Source organism: Watersipora subatra, chromosome 7 (assembly GCF_963576615.1).
Source record: "Watersipora subatra chromosome 7, tzWatSuba1.1, whole genome shotgun sequence".
NCBI lineage: Eukaryota > Metazoa > Bryozoa > Gymnolaemata > Cheilostomatida > Watersiporidae > Watersipora > Watersipora subatra.
In genome coordinates, this window is record NC_088714.1 from 13,018,669 (window position 1) to 13,041,586 (window position 22,918).

Here is a 22,918-nt window from a genome sequence, read left to right on the forward strand (position 1 = left end):
GGGATAACATTCAAACAGAGGGTGGCTTGTATTTTTCGAATAGCTTGTCAGAATTTTGGGAAGAAAATTTTTAACCCTTTTACCGGGTTAAGCGAACGCCACCTATATTTGCACCTTCCTTCGGGCGGAGTGACATTAACCCTTTTGAATACAAGAAATCTGCTATAACTTACCTCCAACTTGTTGTATATCTCTAAATAAATATGCATTGTAAGGCTGAGAACTACCTCTACCTGTTGATGTGTATTGCAATCAACGATCTTATCGCATGCGTTGCAATTTGTTGGAGCTTTCAATTTTTTATATCATTCATTTTAAAATAAGAGCATATTTTTATCTTATAACTGCATTTAACAGTGTTGAATGAAGGCTCATTGCACTCATTGATATGTTTGCTACAGTTTGCAGTCAAAACTGGCTTTTTATGTGCAATAGTAGATGAGCTATGAGGGTCAATCCATAGAAAGCCAAGTTTTGGATAAAGGCAATAATGCTATCAAATACGCTATAAATCTGCAAATTAATAAGTTGTACAATAATAATCTATCAAATGCTATAAATACCTATTCAAGAACAAGTGACAAACAAACCACACTAATAATACACGCAGAAACAATAATTAACATTTTAAAGCAAAAATATTTGCCGTTGCTTTTGTTTGGACTCATTTAATCTTCTGGCTGTTCAATACCTTCCACAATGTCTTCTAACCTTAGCTCCTTTTCTCCGCTGATGAACTAGTTGGTATTAATGTCCAAAAATTTTTTTTAGCAGAGCAAAACCGTTATGCATTGCCATTTTGAATACCATCCGTTCAAATACTGAAAAATTAGTCGGGTGTCAGCTTGCACCCTTAGCACGCTAAGCATACTAAGCACAAGTTTCAGCCTCAAAATAATAGTACAGATTCAATCGAGATTGCTAAACCGTTTTTCAGATACGTCAAAGTATCAAGACAGCATTAAACAAGTGACTAATATTAGACTGATACAGTTACTAATTATTTCTATGGCGTTGCTTTCAAAGTTGAAAAAAAACTAAAGATCTAGAGTTAGAAAACAGACTTCGATATGAACGGCAACCACGAAAGAATTAATTGTTAATGATGTAAACGAGTCATTATTAGTAGCATTTTTTGGACACTTTTTTACTGATCAGTTGCTATTATGGGTTCGTTAAGATCGAAGAATGTCAAGTGGCGGTCAAATAAAGGGTGGTACTCTATTTTTCAACTATTCGACAGTGGCGGTCAAATAGAGGTGGTGCTCAAAGATAAGTGGCACTCAAATAGAGGTTTTATGGTGATCTTAGCATTTAATGTCAGTCCTTACACAGATATAGTTGAAATGGTGTGATGGTGGCAAGGTTTAAATATTTTATGAAAACCATAGGGTGGACAACTTCAATTTACCATAAATCCTTGTGTATAAGCCGCACCTATGAACTTAAAATTTTAGGTGTGGCTTATTCATGCAGACCAAAAGCTATACCTGTAAACTTCCCACTACAATGTTACATATAATGAAAAGATAAATATAACTGTATAAAATAATTATACAGAATATTAATATATTTAATTAAGATTTTTTATAATAACAATTATCAATACAACTTGAATTACCTGTGGAAATGTGCAAATGCTAAAAACAATTTATTCAACGATAAGATACTAGGAAATATACAGTGCTTGAACTGACGTAATAAGGTCATTAGTTGTGGTGATGTCATGGGACATCACATTGATTTACATTCGTTGAGTTGCTTTTTGTTAATGCAAAAACTGCGGCAGAATTTTGTTTGGTAGTTTCCAAAGCCACATACACAACTTTAAATTTAAATGCGGTGTTGTATTTTGCCCTTTTCAATGACACGTGTTACAAAATGTGCTCGCTGATTTGGTACTTGTTTACTGTAGAGTAATTGGCTGAAGGTGCAACGCATCCCCACATAGGTGAGAACACTCATCGGTCAATTGCCACCTCATCAGCCAATGCGTGCGCGTGACAACAGACAGAGACAGTAAATTTGGTGAGTGACTCGCGTGGCTAGACTATATTAAATGTGTTAAATAAATGGAGAAAATGGCGGGTTTGACTTATACGGGATGTATACGTGTAACACGAAAAGCCTTTTCAAATTTGGGGTCTAGCTCATACATGAGGATTGAGCAAAAAATAGCTTTCTCGTGAAATGATTTACAACCATTCTGCATGCTCGTACATCAGTAATACAGTTATGGATGCGTTGTTATTTCACCACGTTCTTTCCATATGTATTGCTTAAAAATGTAATTCTATAGCGAATCGCCATTTAACAACATTATATCACAATTGCATTAGATCAAAAGTCGGCAAAATAAAACATGATTTAAGTTTTCGTTTTGATTCAATCAAAATTCAATAGTAAAACAGGGAAAGCTGTATCTCTGAAAGTATGGGAGCCTACTCCAATTTTTGCTATAAACGCACATATGAAGTAATGCATACGCAGCAATTAAACTGTAGTCATAGGCATCTCAACAGTCAATCGCAAAAAGGTAGATTTAAGGAGGCAAATACATAATTGGTTTTGGTATAAATCAAACCATGCAGAAGTTATTGCTGCATGAAGCTGTTCAAGTTCTCATACTACACCTCATTCACATAGTTGCTTACACGCGAGAAGTAATTAGTAGTAGTAAGTAGTGTGTGCTAACCTGCATCCACCTTATCACGGGCTTCCTGGTTCCTCATGCCCGTGTATGGAGTTTTTCCGCTGGAAAATATCTCCCACATGAGAATGCCATAGCTCCACACGTCACATAGGCTCGTGTATTTGCCTAGGTTAAGTATTGAGTGATAATAACAAACACTGCAGGGGCTCTACCAATAGTTTTCTAGATAGCATTTTGTGAGCCGATCATTGAAAGAATATGCTTTAGTGTCAACTAAAAATCATTTCTAGATGTAAACTGAAAAGTTTTTATAGCGAAGCTTGCTTTAAACCTACAAAACACAATGCAATTTTTCTCATTTTAATATATCTGCCTTTGGTATTTTTTTGCAGGCCCTAAACTGTACATATGACATTCACAAGCCTTTTTGGTCTAGTAGCCTATTCAATCAACATCCCGAGTGTTGATGGTGAAAAATGTATTACAGGCTCCTACCATAGTTGAGAGCCTCAGGCGCTGTCCACTTGATTGGAATTTGTCTCATGCCCTGTGTGACCTCATATGTCTCCTCTTCTCGGGACATTCCAAAGTCTGATATTTTCACTATTTTGCTTTCCGATATGAGACAATTTCTAGCAGCCAAGTCCCTAGGAAAATGTGAAATAAACATTCAACGCGACTTGAATTATGACGCCTTTACAGAATCAATTGATAAAATGATTTCATTAACAAAATCAAACTTGCTGTGCATGTTTATAGCTTGATAATTGTTTAATTATTGATGTCGAGTCAAGTCAGCAGTCATAAACAAGGAGTTGTCTGACTAAGATGAGACAACCGCTGTCACTTGTAGCATCGTTCAATTATGTTTAGTTAGGTTAGTATTTTTAAACAAGGGATTGTTTGACTAAAATGAGACAACTGCTGTCATTTGTAGCATTGTTCCATTATTATGTTTAATTAGGTTAGTATTTATAAACAAAGGATTGCCTGACTAAGATGAGACAACTGCTGTCACTTGTAGCATTATTCAATTATGTTGAGTCAAGTCAGCAGTCATAAAAAAGGAGTTGTCTGACTAAGATGAGACAACTGCTGTCACTTGTAGCATCGTTAAATTATGTTGAGTTAGGTTAGTATTTATAAACAAGGAATTGTCTGACTAAGATGAGACAACTGCTGTCACTTGTAGCATTGTTCAATCATGTTGAGTTAGGTTAGTATTTATAAACAAGGCATTGTTTGACTAAGATGAGACAACTGCTGTCACTTGTAGCATTGTTCAATTACCGTACTTTTCGGACTATAAACCGCACCCCTATATAAACCGCATCTACTTTATTTTGCAAAATACGATAATAAAACAATACATAGGCCGCACCTTTGTATAGGCCGCAGAACTCAGGACGGTGCTTTTCAACACGGCAGCAACTTAGCTGTTTAAAACGGAACAGTGTCTAATGGCACTGTTTCGTATTAACCGACGCTTTTTAACCTAGTGCCTAACGGAATAGTATCGTTAGGCATTGTTTCACATTTTCTTTCATCACTAAAGGCGCACTAACTGTAGATTATGGTTAATGCATCTTAGCGGTCAAAGAAAAAGCCACAGAATAGCCGCACCCTTAGATAAGCCGCATGGCTCAAATCAACAGAAAAAAGTAGCAGCTAATAGTTCGAAAAGTACGGTATGTTGAGTCAAGTCAGCAGTCATAAACAAGAAGTTGTCTGACTAAGATGAGACAACTGCTGTCACTTAAAGCAGTGTTCAATTATTATGATGAGTTAAGTTAATATTTATAAACAAGGAATTGTCTGACTAAGACGAGACAACTGCTGTCACTTAAAGCAGTGTTCAATTATTATGATGAGTTAAGTTAATATTTATAAACAAGGAATTGTCTGACTAAGACGAGACAACTGCTGTCACTGTAAACTTACCGATGGATGACACTTTTACTTTCTAGGTAGGCCATTCCATTGGCAGCATCTAAGCACATCTGTACAAGGTTGCGCTTGGGCTCAGCCATACCATGTTTTCTGAGCCATGAGAGGAGAGCTCCGCCTGCACAAATGTCAAGGATCATTATTAGTCACTAGCTAAGAAAGGCTATGGTTGTCGCTAACAGTTGTCTGTCGCTTGAAAAACAAAATATTTTTACATATTGTCTGTTGCACCAATAAAATACCTAGTCTGTATTTTGCTCCGATGAACACAATCACCAATTAGACAAAATTGTAGTAAATGACAAAGCTTGAACCACAGGCTATGAATCCGTAGATAGGAAAAGGAAACATGAACAAAGGCACACAAAAGACTGTTGAAACAAATGGATGAAGAAGTAGCCCACCTGACACAAATTCCATGACTATCATAACTGGATTCTTCTGAGCCGCAATGCCTACAAATTTAACTATATTTGGATGGTCGTATCGCCGTAGAATTCGTCCTTCGCCTATAAATTTTTTCTTTTGATCTTCCTGCAACTCTTCTTTGCACGTTTTGACGGCTACAACGTTTCCTTTGTAAATTCCTTTGTAAACTTCTCCAAAGTTGCCCTGAAACAGTCACTTCGGTGCCAATACATACAATACACACAGCCAGTCAGATACTGACAGTTGAAAAAAGTTGTTCATGATGTTTGCACATGTAAGTTTATCTTTCATACACTTGCAAAGCAATCCTACGACCTCTAGATGCATTAGAAAGATATGGTATGTGCATTCATATCGGTTCAACGTAAAAGCTCTTTTTCACGAAAGGCAACAAGAGTAACTGATTCTACTGATTCTATTTACCGCTACATCCGTGTTGTTAAAGGTTGACTTGCAACAAAATTCACATTACAGTTATTTGGTATCATAAGATTCACCATGTCTTCCTCTGTTGTGTTGTAGGTGCAAAATATATGGGAAAGTGATTACAAGCTCTTAAAAGCTAAAAAACGAACAGTTAATCGCAGCCACACAAGACCGCCGTAGTTCGGATTCCCTTTTCAAAACGGCTCAAATGAGACGTAGTTGTTACAGGATGGTTTCTGTTTACACTTTCATGCAATCTCATTCGTCGAAATATTTTCACAAATATACTTCATGCATTCAATAAAACCATGTCTATTGTTCTTACGCATCTGTTTTATCGTCATTGTAATGCTGTCATTTTTAGCACTGATATCTTACAACTTACCGTAAAAAATCGTTAAACTTTTTAACCTTAGCTTGAAGGAGTACATATCATTGTCTGATAATCATGACGAGCCTGTTGGTTACCTGTGATAACCGAAAAGTGCTGCAAAAATTGTTTTCGAAGTATTGGGTCACATGATCAGATTACGACTTGACAATTAGTCCAAGCCGAAACAAAACTGTAAAGTAGCGAGCATCTATATTTGATGCGGGGTCTTCGGTAAAACCTGAAGTGTTTTTAACAGAAACTAGTACTACGATAAGTTTTATATTGAGCTTTGTATTGGCCTTTCAATTCACGCGAGAACATATGTGACAAGACGATAACCAAGTTTCGTGGCTACGTTATCGAAATAAAGAGATTCCAATCTATGGCGGCTTTTCGTTTTTGAGCTTTTAAGAGCTTGTAATCACATTTCCACATATTTGGCACCTACAACACAACCGAGTAAGACATGGTGAATCTTTTGATACCAAATAACTGTAATGTGAATTTTGTTGCAAGTCAACCTTTAAGAAAAACTTGATACTTAGCATTAGTCAGAGGCTTTGTCAGAAGAAGTGCAAAAGGCCTCGGGTGTCTTACTAGACACATATCTTACTGATTGTACGAGCCATTGCGGTTGGACTCCTCAAAATGAAAATTAATTTTCATGACTTATGTCAGTCTAGACTTCGAACTGTTAGTCTAGATCAATGTTATATTGCTACACAAGTTATGCTTTTGCCGTCGTTATTCCAGATATGGATGCGTGCTTAAGCCTCCATTTACCACCCTAGCCAAAAAGATAGCGCTTTTGACATATAATTTCATGGAATTTACAAAACACTACCAGAGCCACTGATCATAGATTACAAAACAAAAACCCTATCTACTGAGCAGCAAAACAATTTGTTTTTGTACAATCTATTCTTTATCTTTTTTGAATTAGGAAAGAATATAGGTCAATGGATCGTCTTACGTATGTAGTTATATTCTGCAAGGAGAAACAGCATTAAGCGTGGAAAAAAGAGTGTATGATGAATGTGAGACAAAGATGAGACGCTAAAATTAAAAATAGTTATTCTTACAACTCCAATCTTATCTTCAAGAGAAATATCATCATTTTTGATTTGCCATATCTCACGCATAACAGGTGCCTTGAGGATGGCCTGGGACTTGTTCGTGACGGCTGTGTTGGATTTGTGTTGCTGTATGATAAGCTCCTGTATTGTGGAATAGATGTTTCCTTCGAGCCTCCACCCACCCTGCGCAGACAAGACATGGTAATAAGCCGTCTCTACTCAAACTTGGTCAGGCACTATATTCTAATACTTTAATAATAACTATGGCCAATGATTGTCACTTCCAGATGTGTTAGCAAGCTGAAGATTTAATAGGAGCGATCACAGACTTTGAATAAACGAGTTAACCTTCAATTACATTAATTTTTTTCTACTATTTCAGGTGTCATTCTAAGGCTTTCCTGCAGAATTAAATCCACATTATACAGTAGCTATAACCAGTGACATACTGTTCTGGCATCTGTCATTTTATTGGTATTAGTGAAAGCTATCAGAAGCTTTAAACAGTAGCCATGGGCTTATGATCCATTGCATCAGTTCCCACTCGTTGTGTCATGGTTATATTATAGGGAAAAACATTTTGAGGTGAAAATACCACCCTGATTGAAACTATTTCTAACAACCTAAAAACCGTAATCAGAGCTTTATTACTACTACATTATTAGATACACAGAGCTTTATTACTACTACATTATTGGATACACAGAGCTTTATTACTACATTATTAGATACACAGAGCTTTATTACTGCTACATTATTAGATATACAGAGCTTTATTACTGCTACATTATTAGATACACAGAGCTTTATTACTACTACATTATTAGATACACAGAGCTTTATTACTACTACATTATTAGATACACAGAGCTTTATTACTGCTACATTATTAGACAAACAGAGCTTTATTATTACTACATTATTAGATATACAGAGCTTTATTACTGCTACATTATTAGACAAACAGAGCTTTATTATTACTACATTATTAGATACACAGAGCTTTATTACTGCTACATTATTAGATACACAGAGCTTTATTACTAGTACATTATTAGATACACAGAGCTTTATTACTACTACATTATTAGATACACAGAGCTTTATTACTACTACATTATTAGATACACAGAGATTTATTACTACTACATTATTAGATACACAGAGCTTTATTACTGCTACATTGTTAGATACACAGAGCTTTATTACTGCTACATTATTAGATACACAGAGCCTTATTACTGCTACATTATTAGATACCAACTCCAACAATCAGTCATTACTTCATGAGAGCAGAAGTAACATTAAAGTAATAAAAATAATGCTATTAGACCTACATAACTAATATTGTTACTCTAATTAGAGAGACTGAAAATGTATGCTTCATAAAAAATGAAAATTGGTGTAGATAAACAACTTAGGACAAAAGATTATTTAAAATAACTGTAAATTTGCTTTATTTAATTCATCAGTTTAATACCTTACATAAGAACAATACTAACTACTTGTTTTTAAGATTATCTGATACAAATTCAAAGTAATTTTACAACAAAAATATAGTCAAATTTCTGCAGTAACTTATGGGCATATTACAAAATATTTTTTCACTGTTGCGTTAAATCAGAATTATTGGCTCACATTGAACTCGAATCAGTCCACTAACTGCAGCGCGTAATGCATTAAGTCAACATCGCCTTGAAAATTAGTAATTATTATATATAGTCATACAGTAGACGCTCCTACCGATGCATACCTCCTATAACCTTAATTCCACATAACTTTAAGCATTTATGTCAAGTTTTTGCTGCGTACCAAGTAAAAAATTCCTTATGACGTAGTCACAAGTTGGTGCGAGTTATCAAATTTCGATTTGATTAACGCGAAACACGTAGTTAGCTTTAAAGAATAACGCTTTTTCTCATGCCGCTCTTGGGAGAGAAAATGACATAGTTCTATTATATATATCCTAGTACCATGGCAGTTTAATTCCCCGTAAAAGATTATTAGGCGTTTCGATAAAGCACAGTGAATAATCAGTTGTACAATTATTCAGAAATACTCAGAGGTGATCGATTGGTGCCAATGCTGGAGTGTCGACAAACCAAGCTAAATGCCACGAGTTGTAGTTTCCTCGAAAGGTATCTTTTATCCTAACCTCGAACCCTGGTGATGAATAGACAGATGACCAGACACCGCCCTTATTATAACAAAGATATATTGTTGTTTTGCTTCATTTGACATGTATAAAATGTTTTTATAATTTTCCTTTGAAGGATAGACATTGCTGTCTAAAAGAAAAATGAAAAAAAAATCGATGTAAATTGACATTGAAGATGTGCGCTCCACTTAACTTAATGTAAAATTACTGTAATCATGGACCATGAACCAAGTGAAAGTGATAACAAAAAGGACAAGGTTGTCGATACAAATCAACAATACCACAGTTATTGTACCGTCATTAAATTAAGATATTAAGTCTAGCTTTTCCCTGTTGAAGGGCTGAAGGGTGAGTTTGGAAAAATCTTAGAACGGATTAGGCTATTTACAGGTATTTTACTGTTCATATAATGTAAAATGCCTACAACCTAAAATTTTCCAGAATGGGTTGTTTACGTTGTAAGTGCACCTACTCTAGTAGTAATGGCTTGATAATTTCCACCCATTTGCTATGTACTGTTGTCTGAAAATACAATCATCAATTATATTATACTACAGTTGAATGCAATTACCTTTTGTGAATCATCTGAAATTATACACACTTTTGAAACGGAGATTTGAATAAGACTGGATGTAGAATATATTAAGTAAGATGTGACATTCTCATTTGTATAACGAGTGAAGATTATTTATGGAACAAATTATTTATGTTGTCGGAGCGTCTACTGTACAGAGTGATTAGACGGGCTTTACCGTGACCCAACAGGCCTACGAAAAAGGTCAATACTTACATCTCCTTTCTGTATGATGAAGTGTTTTGAGCCTTGCCACATGACTGACAACACATACTGCGATTCATTAGTTTGACGCTTTTTACTCTCGCGCACCAAATAGTCGCCATCTTGTTTGAGCAGACGTTGCACTTCTTCTCTCGGCAAAATACCGTGAAACCATTCCTCATCCTCTAATGGACTCTCAGGGTTGTCTGTCATCTGCAACACCAAACCAACTTTTGCTAATTACCGATATGCCTACATGTTCACTTCAGGTCATATCATATGAAGACGTATATGATAAGACACTTTAAGACCATATCTACATAACCTTAACATACCGGTACATGTATTTACTTGTCAAGATAAAAGTTTAAAACGGAACAAACAGTTTAGCAACTCTATGAAGTTAATTAAAACCAATCATACGCTGATAAACAACTCTATCTTTGACAAATAATAATAATTATGTTCAAATATTGTTTGATCAACAAATCCCTTATTCACACCGAAGTCAAACCCCGCATAATGTAATCTATTTTCTAACCAACAGGGGATTCGGACAGGCGGATACAGCCCTTAATATAGTAAAGATTGAGACAATACTGCCAGATCGAAGCGTATATATGATTTGACAAGCTTAATTACGAATATGATTCAATTGTAGCAAAACGAGTCATGACTGTGAATGGTAAATAATAAAAACAAATGTCTACCCATTATAAATAAAAATACGAATCATTTTGGAGAATTAGCTACTGTTATATTTAAGCCAAATGTTTTTTGCTATCTACTACCAGAATAGACTAGTTTGAACAATTTTCCTGATAGTAATGTTTACTTTGAAGAACCATTAAAATGTCACTATGATTTTATAATTAGAAATATTAGTCTAGCAACTATGGTGGGTTGACACATGATAACCAAGTCGTAATATCTCACTTTGATTGGTTTACTCTCGCCTGGTATCATCACGCAATACTCATCTCTGTATGACGGCCTTTTGCCTGGCCGAAGGGGAGGAGTGTCAGCGTACGATCCCTCTCCTCCAGGCCTCGGCTTGAACATCTTTGTCAGTTTAGACTTGAAGCCAGTGTCAGACCCACCGGCGGCCGACACAGCCCTGGACTGAGGTAGTGGGGGGATGCCATTCTGCTGCTGTCAAATATTGAAAAGCTTTCTGCATGCTAATTTGAACTGGTCAGGGCACTGACTTATGTTCAGTAGTTTAGTAGTCAGGGCACTGACTTATGTTCAGTAGTTAGGACACTGACTTATGTTCAGTAGTCAGGGCACTGACTTATGTTCAGTAGTTCAGTGATTAGGGCACTGACTTATGTTCAGTAGTTCAGTAATCAGGGCACTGACTTATGTTCAGTAGTTCAGTAGTCAGGACACTGACTTATGTTCAATAGTTCAGTAGTTAGGGCACTGACTTGTGATCAGTAGTTCAGTAGTCAGGGCACTGACTTGTGTTCAGTAGTTCAGTAGTCAGGGCACTGACTTGTGTTCAGTAGTTCAGTAGTCAGGGCACTGACTTGTGTTCAGTAGTCAGGACACTGACTTATGTTCAGTAGTTCAGTAGTCAGGGCACTGATTTATGTTCAGTAGTTCAGTAGTCAGGACACTGACTTATGTTCAGTAGTTCAGTAGTTAGGGCACTGACTTGTGATCAGTAGTTCAGTAGTCAGGGCACTGACTTGTGTTCAGTAGTTCAGCAGTCAAGGCACTGACTTGTGTTCAGTAGTTCAGCAGTCAAGGCACTGACTTGTGTTCAGTAGTTCAGTAGTCAGGGCACTGATTTAAGTTCAGTAGGTCGGTTGTTGAGTCCCCGCAAGGACCTTTGGCAATACGCCACAATTGTTCTTGTGCCACATCAGTCCAAAGTTTGTAGACCCAATCAAATGAAGCTCAAGGTGACTTTCTTTTCTGCCAGGGGTACCAGACTATTATCTATCTGGTATTTGTTTGTATGCATATACTTACTTGTATGAATCTGTCATGCAGACCTAGCATATGACTGAACGTTACATCACCAGCTTAGATACAGAATGGCATTCACCATCGTTGACTTTAACATATGACAATGCTTTGGCTGCCAGCAGCGGCATATTGGCAAAAGCATATTATAGAACTCACCCTATGAGATATTGCCCTCCTGCTGGCTGCCATATCGATATAATATCAAAGCAATCATAGAATAACACTATTGACTGAAGCTATAAACCACAATGTAAAGGCAGGCCATGAACTAGATATAAACTACAGAGGCAATTAACGGAGTTATACTGGAGCAAGTTTATTCAAATATAAACAAATCACTGAACAATGTAGCCATCAGCTGTCAAACCCACGTATTTGCTTTTTACTGGCTTACGTTAGATTAGATAAGAAGAACACAACTCTTAACAAGAAAGGCCACTCTACGAGGTACTACAACTCCGTCGATAGCAGCTTTGTAAAGCGTTCCAGAAATATCTAAAAATCTAAAAACTTTCAATTGAATCTCTGAGCAAAGTGAATATACTAGTGAGTTCTGTGTATAACTTGTTAACATTCATGATACTGTTGGTGATATTTAGCAGTGTTTGAAAATGTCAGCATGTTACAGCAGCAATACCGTGCGCACAAGTTAATCCTGCTGCTTGACAGCAGTTGGTGACTGTCAGCAAACCAAAAATGGCTGCTTTTAAATTACACACAGGTGCCTGTCTGGAGAGGTATTCATGACAACTACTCACAGGTGCCTGTCTGGAGGGGTATTCATGACAACTACTCACAGGTGCCTGTCTGGAGAGGTATTCATGACAAATATTTACAGTGCCTGTCTGGAGGGGTACGCATGACAAATACTCACCGGTGCCTGTCTGGAGGGGTACGCATGACAAATACTCACAGGTGCCTGTCTGGAGGGGTATGCGTGACATAAAGATTACTCTACTGCTGATTCGAGCACATATCCGTTAACAAATTTTTAGCAAACACCGAAATATTTGTTACAAAGTAAGACTTCGGTTACCACAACGTAAAGAATTGAAATAGCTAAGGAGATGTTAGCCTATGGCTGTCAAAGATGCAACACCACACATGTGCACATCCACTGTCAACAAATTCTAGATGTTTTAGGATGAAAATGATATATGAGGTCTGATCCAAAAGTTCCCGGAATGGAGTTGTATACACTTGCATACTTGCACGATGGAAAAACCCATTGCAGCTTTTGCTGGGAAACACCTCCGGAATGTTGTCACAAAATTTCAGGTTGCTATGACAACGCGTTCTCACGTTAGCCGACGATATGTCAAGGTCTGTCAGGTGCTTTCAGCGATTATTTTAACAAATTTATCATCATGTCTAATCAATCGGATCAGCGTATTTGCATTTAATTTTATGCGAAATTGGGGAAAACAAGTACTCATGCAGTTGAAATGTTAAATATTGCTTTTGGCGATGCTGCTCTAAAAAAACACAAATTTTTGAGTGGCACAAACAGGTAAAGACAGCAGTGAAGATGATGCGAGGTCTGGCAGACCAGTGTCGGCAAGAACTTGCTCGTCAATCGACAGCGTGAGGTCACTAGTCATGGCAGATCGACGTTTAACCATTAGAGAGATATCTGGAAAGACGACTTGGTTTTGGAACTGTTGAAAGAGTTTTACCTGACGATTTAAACATGAGACGAGTTGCAGCAAAGTTTGTGTCACGGTTGCTAACTGATGACCAAAAAGAGCTCAGGATGCACACTTGCAACAATTTTAAGGAAGCTTTCAGAAATGGTCAAAACTTTATTTCGAAGGTCATATTATCCTTGTTTGCCCTAATTTCACACAAAATTTAATGCAAATACGCTGTTCCGGTTTATTAGACATGACGATAAATTTTTTTCAAAGTCGCCAAAAGCACCTGACAAACCTTGACATATCGTTGGCTCACATGAGAACGTGTTGTCTTAGCAACCTGAAATGTGGTGACAACACTCCGAAGGTGTTTCCCAGCAAACGCTGCAATGGGTTTTTCCATCGTGCGAATATGCAAAAGTATACAACTCCATCCGGAGAACTTTGGACCAGACCTCGTATATATCACACTTCCGCAGAATTATGGAATATTTTGTTTTCAGGGCACTTGGTAATTGGGTTATTATTGGATATACATATATATATCCAATGATAACCCGATTACCAATTATATGTTTATCATTGGATATATATATCTAATGATACATATATAAATATATATATTTAGGTCTAAACATTCAAATACATATAATTATAATATTCTTATAATATCATAAACCCTTATTATATCATTACTATATATAATTATGTATCATATTATACAATTTATATATAAATATCTATATACGGTATATATTTCTCAATGTTGGTGTGTCGTTCCAGCTATAGCTATTAAAATCTTGGAATAAAGAATTCGTATCTCAGAAGATTTGATCTCAGACCCTCCGGTTCACCAGTCTGACACCTTACTAATTCTGCCACACAAGCTTGATAGATTTTTTTTTATTTTGATAAATCCTACACGATATATATGTAGGTATATGGGAGCAAATACGCAACAGTTTTCCATTACTACACAGGGTGATGGCATAACATCACGAGAAGCTGGAGGCTCTTGTTAGTAAGCTTCCTCAAATTATCCATTGGCAACGTGCCAGGCTAATAGCAAGTGGCAGGCAACTCTCATTACCTCTCATTGTTTATAAGCTGATTTTTAATACTCGGTCAACGCCAGGTAGGACAGCTAGTATATATACATATTTTATATTGTTGTTCGTCATGCCTGCAACTGATGCATAAAAATTTTAATTTGAGAGTGAAAACTAAGCTACATTAAGTTCCCGAAGGCAGATTACTGCATGGATACTGTGTCAGCTTTAGTCACTCAAAACGGTACGGACATTGACAGAAACAGGCAGAGACAAGTGGAGACACGCAGAGACAGCCCGCGATTGGCAGAAACAGGCAGAGACAGACAGTCAGAGACATGAAGAGACAAGCAGAGACAGAAAGAGACAAGCAGAGACAGGAAGAGACAAGCAGAGACAGGAAGAAACAAGCAGAGACAGGAAGAGACAAGCAGAGACAGGAAGAGACAAGCAGAGACAGGAAGAGACAGACAGAGACAAGCAGAGAGAGGCAGAGACAGAGAAAGAAACAAGCAGAGACAGAGAAAGAGACAAGCAGAGACAGAGAAAGAGACAAGCAGAGACAGGCAGAGACAGGCAGAGAGAATGGGTTTCACCGATAAATACGACATAATTCATAGAAGCTTTTACTGTTGTCTGTAAACATCTGGATGGAACTGCTTCCTTCACTAAATGTAAGTAAATTGTTTTGCATTCATGTTTTGAGTATGAGTGTCTTTGATGTTTTGTATGTTTCACGTTTCCCATTTATTGTACAGGCCATAAATTCTTCTCAATAAAAACACAGTAAACAAAAACTGCAGGCAAATGCTAATTTCATCTGCCAGCTAGGTGAAAACGCACTAGGCGATATTTAGCGCGATATCGCGCTCCGCGGCGCTAATCTGCGCTAGAACTCGCTCAGCGAGCTCCTACAGAGTGCTAGCGCTAGACATTCTCATCACAACTTTATCGCTAACGAGATGCATTTCGATTGGTTAGTGTTTCCTCAGAATGCAATTTTATGGCGGGTGATTATTTCTTATCGATGTTCACCAACGTACAGCAGCAACATTTTGCTATTTTGTTACGATTGAAACATCACCAGAATGAACACTGAATTGTCCATAAATTTAATAAAAGCATTCCCAGTCCTGTACACCATAACAAACAAAAATTACAAAAAATCCGAGTTGAAAACCGACATTTGGAGTCAATCGTTGCGCAGGATGACCATCTTGAGAATGGTAAATATTTAACATAATAAATATAAAAAACTACTACAAAATAAAATATATATAAAAATTGTAAAATATTAGTTAAAAATACGAGAATCGTTTTTTTATGTCTTCTTGTAGTTTACAATCGGTGAAAGTGAGATAAATTTAATAATAAAAGCGGAAGTTGTTTGCGTTGTTGCCTAGACGGCGCCCTATTTACTTACCTAAACTTATTAGCAACTCCGAAGAAACTAATGATGCGGAATTTTATTGGCAGTTTGTGAGCGTGCCCATTATATCATTTGCTAGTGAATCGTTCAAGTGTGTTTAGGCACACGCCAGCGATATCTCTGCCCTCCTCATGACGCTCGCGATAAAATCGCCTAGTACATGTATGTTTAGACCTTTAGAATACATGCTAGCAGATGCTTTTTCAACACAACCCCTCCAAATGTGATGTGCCCTATGCATGGGATATGGTTGCCCCGCCTTAAGCTCCTCGGTTATATCCAAGATAATGCATGGCACATAGTAAATTTACCCTGGCTCTCTTGGCACATAATTATGCTTCACCAAGTAACTGCGCATTCAAAGATAATAACACAGCTCAACAGTACTGGCACCATATGAAAGAGAAAGATTTGAAAGAAATATGGACACAATACAGGAATGGGATAGTAACGAACATATAGTGTACCTCATTGTATCCACAATACAGGAATGGGATAGTCATTAACATATAGTGTACCTCATTGTATCCACAATACAGGAATAGGATAGTAATGAACATATAGTGTACCTCATTGTATCCACAATACAGGAATGGGATAGTCATGAACATATAATGTACCTCATTGTATCCACAATACAGGAATGGGATAGTAACGAACATATAGTGTACCTCATTGCATCCACAATACAGGAATGGGATAGTAATGAACATATAATGTACCTCATTGTATCCACAATACAGGAATGGGATAGTAATGAACATATAATGTACCTCATTGTATCCACAATACAGGAATGGGATAGTAACGAACATATAGTGTACCTCATTGTAACCACAATACAGGAATGGGATAGTAACGAACATATAGTGTACCTCATTGTATCCACAATACAGGAATGGGATAGTCATGAACATATAGTGTACCTCATTGTATCCACAATACTGGAATGGGATAGTAATGAACATATAGTGTACCTCATTGTATCCACAATACAGGAATAGGATAGTCATGAACATATAGTGTACCTCATTGTATCCACAATACAGGAATGGGATAGTAATGAACATATAGTGTACCTCATTGTATCCACAATACAGGAATGGGATAGTCATGAACATATAGTGTACCTCATTGTATTCACAATACAGGAATAGGATAGTCATGAACATATAGTGTACCTCATTGTATCCACAATACAGGAATAGGATAGTCATGAACATATAGTGTACCTCATTGTATTCACAATACAGGAATAGGATAGTCATGAACATATAGTGTACCTCATTTTAACCACAATACAGGAATGGGATAGTCATGAACATATAGTGTACCTCATTGTAACCACAATACAGGAATGGGATAGTCATGAACATATAGTGTACCTCATTGTAACCACAATACAGGAATGGGATAGTCATGAACATATAGTGTACCTCATTGTATTCACAATACAGGAATAGGATAGTCATGAACATATAGTGTACCTCATTGTAACCACAATACAGGAATGGGATAGTCATGAACATATAACATACCTCATTGAATCCGCTCTCAAGAGATGATGCCTTTGGTAAATTAGAGCGATCTGATTGCTGTAAACGCTGGGTGATGGTGTCATATATCTTCTGCTGTCGGTTTTTGTACAAATGAGCTTCCTTTAGCTTCCTCTCTAGCCACTTGAGATGGCGTCTTTTGGGAACAGCTCTATGAACAAACAAAAAATAGATTATCTAATTATAAAACAGGGTGTGTGTTAATATGTCTTTTTTATGGCGACATAGAAGAGACTCGGAAGAAATGTAATACTTCACGGCTAACAAGCGTATTGACTAATATGTTATAAACTGCTGAAATGGGTCATCCCAAGCGATGTGACCTAAATTTACCTAGAGCGAATCGGTACTCTAGTTCAAACACCAACCCTGAAAAACATAAAAAGTTGCAAGGAAGTGGGCATACGACATAGTCTCTTAGCGAAAACCACTCACTGGCTCTTGGTAGTGGGAGCAGATAGTGTGGAAAGTTCACTCTTGACAGAATTCACTTGTTCAAGGTATGATGAAATGTCTGGCTCCTTGTTTGTTACTTGAGTCTTGTAGTTGGAACGACTTAAAAAACAATCACAAGAATTGTCTGCCCAAATAAACAGGATCAGACAACTGCAATAAACATAGATTGGCTAGAACAATGTTATAAAAATGAGAGAGTTACATTTACATAAGCAAAATTAATTAAATCAAAAGATTAACATCGAATTACGTGCAAAAGTGCAGGCAAAACTACTTATGTCCCGGGGCAGGTGATACAACCTACATTTTGTCTAGCACCTTGTATACAGTGTCAAGTGACAGTAACAAGAGTTACAACTTACAGCTGGTCTAGCACCTTGTATACAATGTCAAGTAACAGTAGCAAGAGATACAACCTACCTTTTGTCCAGCACCCTGTATACAATGTCAAGTAATAGTAGCAAGAGATACAACTTACAGCTGGTCTAGCACCTCATACGTAGTGTCATCTACTGTGATTTCATCAAGTTTAAGGATGCCATTGTAGCCGTCAAGCAGCCTGTTATCAAACTGTAGCCGTTCTATGGGAGCATCCGTCCTGCGCAAGAGTAAAGTGTTACCCATTCTTCACACAGCAATATATGACTATGACTAAGATACAATCATACCCAAAGCTGTCAATAAAGAAGGCCCAACAACCTCCAAAACCTGTGCATATTTCGTAGAATATTCGACTGAAAATTCTAATTTAAAATGATTTGCTTGTAGCATAACATTTAATCCTTTGTCAAAAGTAAAGTGATAGCATCCTTGCTATCGGGCTGACTATCAACACACCTAGTAGTTCACACAGATTATTCCAATGGCAATACAGTGGACCCAGGCATCCTTGCTATCGGGCTGACTATCAACACACCTAGTAGTTCAAACAGATTATTCCAAAGGCAATACAGTGGACCCAGGCATCCTTGCTATCGGGCTGACTATCAACACACCTAGTAGTTCAAACAGATTATTCCAAAGGCAATACAGTGGACCCAGGCATCCTTGCTATCGGGCTGACTATCAACACACCTAGTAGTTCAAACAGATAATTCCAATGGCAATACAATGGACCCAGGCATCCTTGCTATCGGGCTGACTATCAACACACCTAGTAGTTCAAACAGATTATTCCAATGGCAATACAATGGACCCAGGCACACAACATCAATTCATTTTGGTGGTAGGATCACAAGGCAAAAATTTGGCATGGAGGGGCATAGGAACCTATAGTAATTATCTAATGCAAACCCTCTGTAAAAACACCAACATTTTATATACATACCTATATACATATTTCTCAAAGTTTGTATGTGTTTCTGTCGTTGTGTAGGTCGAGCTATAGCTGTCAAAATCATGGAACTAAAATTTCGCACTCTGATGGATTTAAACTCATGGAGATTGCAACCGCAATTTGATACCTAGCGCTCTACCACTGAGCTATACAAGGTGTATTGATAAAAGCAGTTATTATATACCGTATGCACACGCTAAATAACGTATTACTTAAAACTCTAAGAATTTTATAAACTCTACAAAACACAACGCTGTTTCGTGTTTTTTTGAACTTTTTTTTCGATTTTTCGTACGGTTCAATTGCTATATCCGCGGTCAAGGCAAATTCTTTTCACGCGGATAATGTATTATCCCCGTAGAAAGAGCCTCGACACTCTCTCTCCATTCGGTCAGACAAAGACAGTACGATATCTCATTTTTACATTTGCACCAGTATTGAAAGGTACCAGTATCGTCGTATTCAAAGTTTTGATGGATACGTTCTGCTGGACCAGTAACATTTTTTATACACACATCCACTTCTATGCAAGAATTGTTATTATTAATTCAACATATTCAGGATTTTTATTTCGTCTTTTCAGTTCGTAGTAATTGTATCATTACCGAATCATCTTTTATTGTAATCGTAACAAAACAGACTTAATTTAGCCGTTAATTAGCTGCTAATTATTTCACATTTACATTTAAACGCTTTTATAGTTGTTTTATTTTTTATAATTTATTTGTCCTGCACAAAACACTTTTCTCATGATATGAAGTTTGAAAGTTACAGTTGTTCGACAATGTTTGAAAACCTTTACGGTCGTTTTATTTTAACTACACAAAACACTTCTCTCATGATATGTAGTTTGAAAGTTAGAATGGCAAATGTTGTTATATATTAAATATAAATCAATTTTCTGTCCAAAGACTTATTAGCACATAGTAAAAATTAGTAGCAAAATAGTATAGTAATCTTAGTAACTATAATTACTTATTTAGTGGTTATGATCTGCTATAAAATGTGACACTACTATGTACAGTACCATACGCTGTTCTTACCTTTGAAACAGACGTAGGAGCCAACAGGAATGTGAGAAAAACTTGACAGCAACGCATTTGGTACACTAGACTTTTGTGATGCTACGTAACATAAACTTGGAATATGAGTTAAATAAATTAGCTTACTAAACACGCACACTTTAAACTAAATTAAAATACTTTACTAAACTAACTTTAATTTTGTCATCGTCTTAATTTTTTATTCCATATCTGTTTTTGGTTTGGCGCTTTTTGTTTTGCTTTCATTGTAATGTTTCATTGACCTTATCAAAACTTTTTAAAAACTAATTTGAAAGACCGAGCGATGCTGTTGAAATGTGAATTTCGGAAAGGCATTGTTGTTGATGCGGTATGGCAAGAAAAATGCTGTGACGAGGAGCTGAGCAACTTCGCAAAGCAAAACCACCGTAAGGCAGGGACGCCGTAACCCAAGGGTTCACTGTATATTATGACTTCCTCACACATTACAAACAAATACCTAAAATAACTAAATTTTATGATTAATATATATTGACTATTAAAGCTAACTCCCTAAGACTAGCGTTAGTCGTACAACTAAAAGGAAGTTGATGGAATGTGTCTGTGAACGCCGGTGAAAACGATATGTGATGCCAACGAAAATTTTTGGCTTAATAAATGTTTTTTATTCATTTCGGCCAATGAGAGAACAGACGGTATCAAACGGCATCTCCGTACTTGGTAAACTGAAACGAATGTTAAAAATTCCGAATATTTTAGAATTTAACATTATAATTTTTCCATATTTCATAGTGTAGCAATGCTCAACAAGCTATGCCAAAGTTCAGTGGCAGAATACTATCAGTAGAAACATTCATCTGGCAAATAATTGCTGTTGTTTCAGGAAAGCTGCCAGAACTTACATGGTATTCATAGGTAAACAATATGAGGTGTACTTCGTCTAATTGTTCTACATACAACAAGTAGCCTCTATTATTGTGCACCAAACTGATAAAAGTGTAACTAAAGAGACAAAAACAAGTGATGATGGACAAATGTTTAGGGTAGCAATTAACAGAATTGTTTTGTTGCAAATAAATAGATTCTTTTGTCCGTTTACGCAAATAAATAAAGCGTCAATTTCATCGTTGTTTTTGTCTTTAAGGAAATTCCCTATAACGTTTAAAGATAAGAAAATACTCTTCCTTAACCACTTCCACTACAGGCCCCATTCAGCCCCATTTATCTGTTGCTAAAGTAAGAAAGCTAAACAATATTATTCTTTTATCTAATGTAACTATTTTTCTTTTCATACATTGGTTAGATATATAAATTATACATTATTTAAAAATATATTAATTTTCATGATTTACGGCTTTTCAGATTTGAAATGCATTAATTGAATTTTGGTTATTTTAATAAAATTAATTCGATTGAAATACAAGGTGATTGATATGCAAACTTGATCAAGGAATGAATTAAACTCATATCCGGAGATTTAACTGTACAACTTAGTGTCTACAACTTTTAAACGTAGTCATAGTTGAGACAGATGCTTGTAATCCACATTAATCTCTACACCTGAATGCTGTCATAGCAAATTCTAGAGAGAAGACGACTTACTGACACTCTTCAATAAAGGAGACATACTCCTTCTTAGGGTCAGTTGAAGCTAAGACATCTCTCATAGATGCATGGATGTCAGATGCCTCTTTGTGACACCCGTCTGATATGTCTATGTACTCATTTAGTATCGCCTTGCTACAAAACACATAATTGACTCCAAATGGGAATTGTTTTCTCTACGCCAACTTAGCAAACATCATAGATGATAATGAATGTAGGAGGTGAATTAGAACAATAAAAATACCATAAAACCTCTAATTGAACGCCATGGCTATATCCCAAGTTCTTGCATTAGACTTTGCAAGAATAGTGCTGGCAACGATTAGTCGTAGCATTAGTTACTCATGATTTACTGACTTGTGTTTCTTGTAAACTACAGTAGTATCTCGACATATGAGTGTCCCAACATTTGAGATATGAGGGAAGTTCCGAGTAACTTTTCACCCTGAGATTTGTGACAGATTTACAACATGAGGTTACGAGACGATTGCCGATGCAGCCATTGGATGGCCGAGTATACGAGGGCCATTCACGAGAACAGCAATGCTCAGCCTTTCTCGTCGATCAAAAAGGATTTAAAAAGGCCGACTAAAAGTGAAGGTGAGAGCGAGTCAAAAAAGGCAAGCCGGAAGAGGAAACGCAAGAAAATGGGAATGAAAATAAAATTATAATAAGTTTAGTGTAACGCAAGATTAAAAATTGTATTTAAGTGTGTGTGTTTAGTAAACAAGTTCATTTACATTCAGTTTGCTACGTAGCGTCACACAAGTCATTACGTAGCGTATAGTGTATTGAACACGTTGCTATCAAGTCTCGCTTACAATGCTGTTAGCCGCTATTGTCTGTCTTGAAGGTAAGAAATCCATACAGTACTGTACCTAATAATGTCACATTTTATGGCAGATCACAACCACTAGAGAAGTACTTGTAACTTTATGATTGTATGTAGGAGTTGAATTAGAATAGAAATACCGTAAAACCTCTCATTGAATGCCATGGCGCTCTATTTTTCAA

General features: G+C 36.7%; 1 protein-coding gene across 3 annotated transcripts in view; it reads right to left on the bottom strand.

The window, feature by feature from the left end:
- The window catches only part of LOC137400281 (tyrosine-protein kinase Fer-like), a 41,352-nt gene that overhangs the window by 843 nt on the left and 17,591 nt on the right, over positions 1-22,918 (bottom strand). For 2 of the 3 annotated variants that reach the window (XM_068086608.1, XM_068086610.1), the window contains 11 exons: positions 21,902-22,039; positions 18,420-18,539; positions 17,921-18,040; positions 17,468-17,636; positions 10,777-10,992; positions 9,853-10,053; positions 6,911-7,087; positions 5,005-5,212; positions 4,595-4,718; positions 3,149-3,300; positions 2,696-2,818 (listed from right to left, as the gene is read on the bottom strand). In XM_068086608.1, coding sequence (XP_067942709.1) covers positions 2,696-2,818; positions 3,149-3,300; positions 4,595-4,718; positions 5,005-5,212; positions 6,911-7,087; positions 9,853-10,053; positions 10,777-10,992; positions 17,468-17,636; positions 17,921-18,040; positions 18,420-18,539; positions 21,902-22,039 — 1,748 coding nt within the window. The remainder of the gene's footprint in view (positions 1-2,695; positions 2,819-3,148; positions 3,301-4,594; positions 4,719-5,004; positions 5,213-6,910; positions 7,088-9,852; positions 10,054-10,776; positions 10,993-17,467; positions 17,637-17,920; positions 18,041-18,419; positions 18,540-21,901; positions 22,040-22,918) is intronic. The other variant, XM_068086609.1, reaches the window with a different exon arrangement.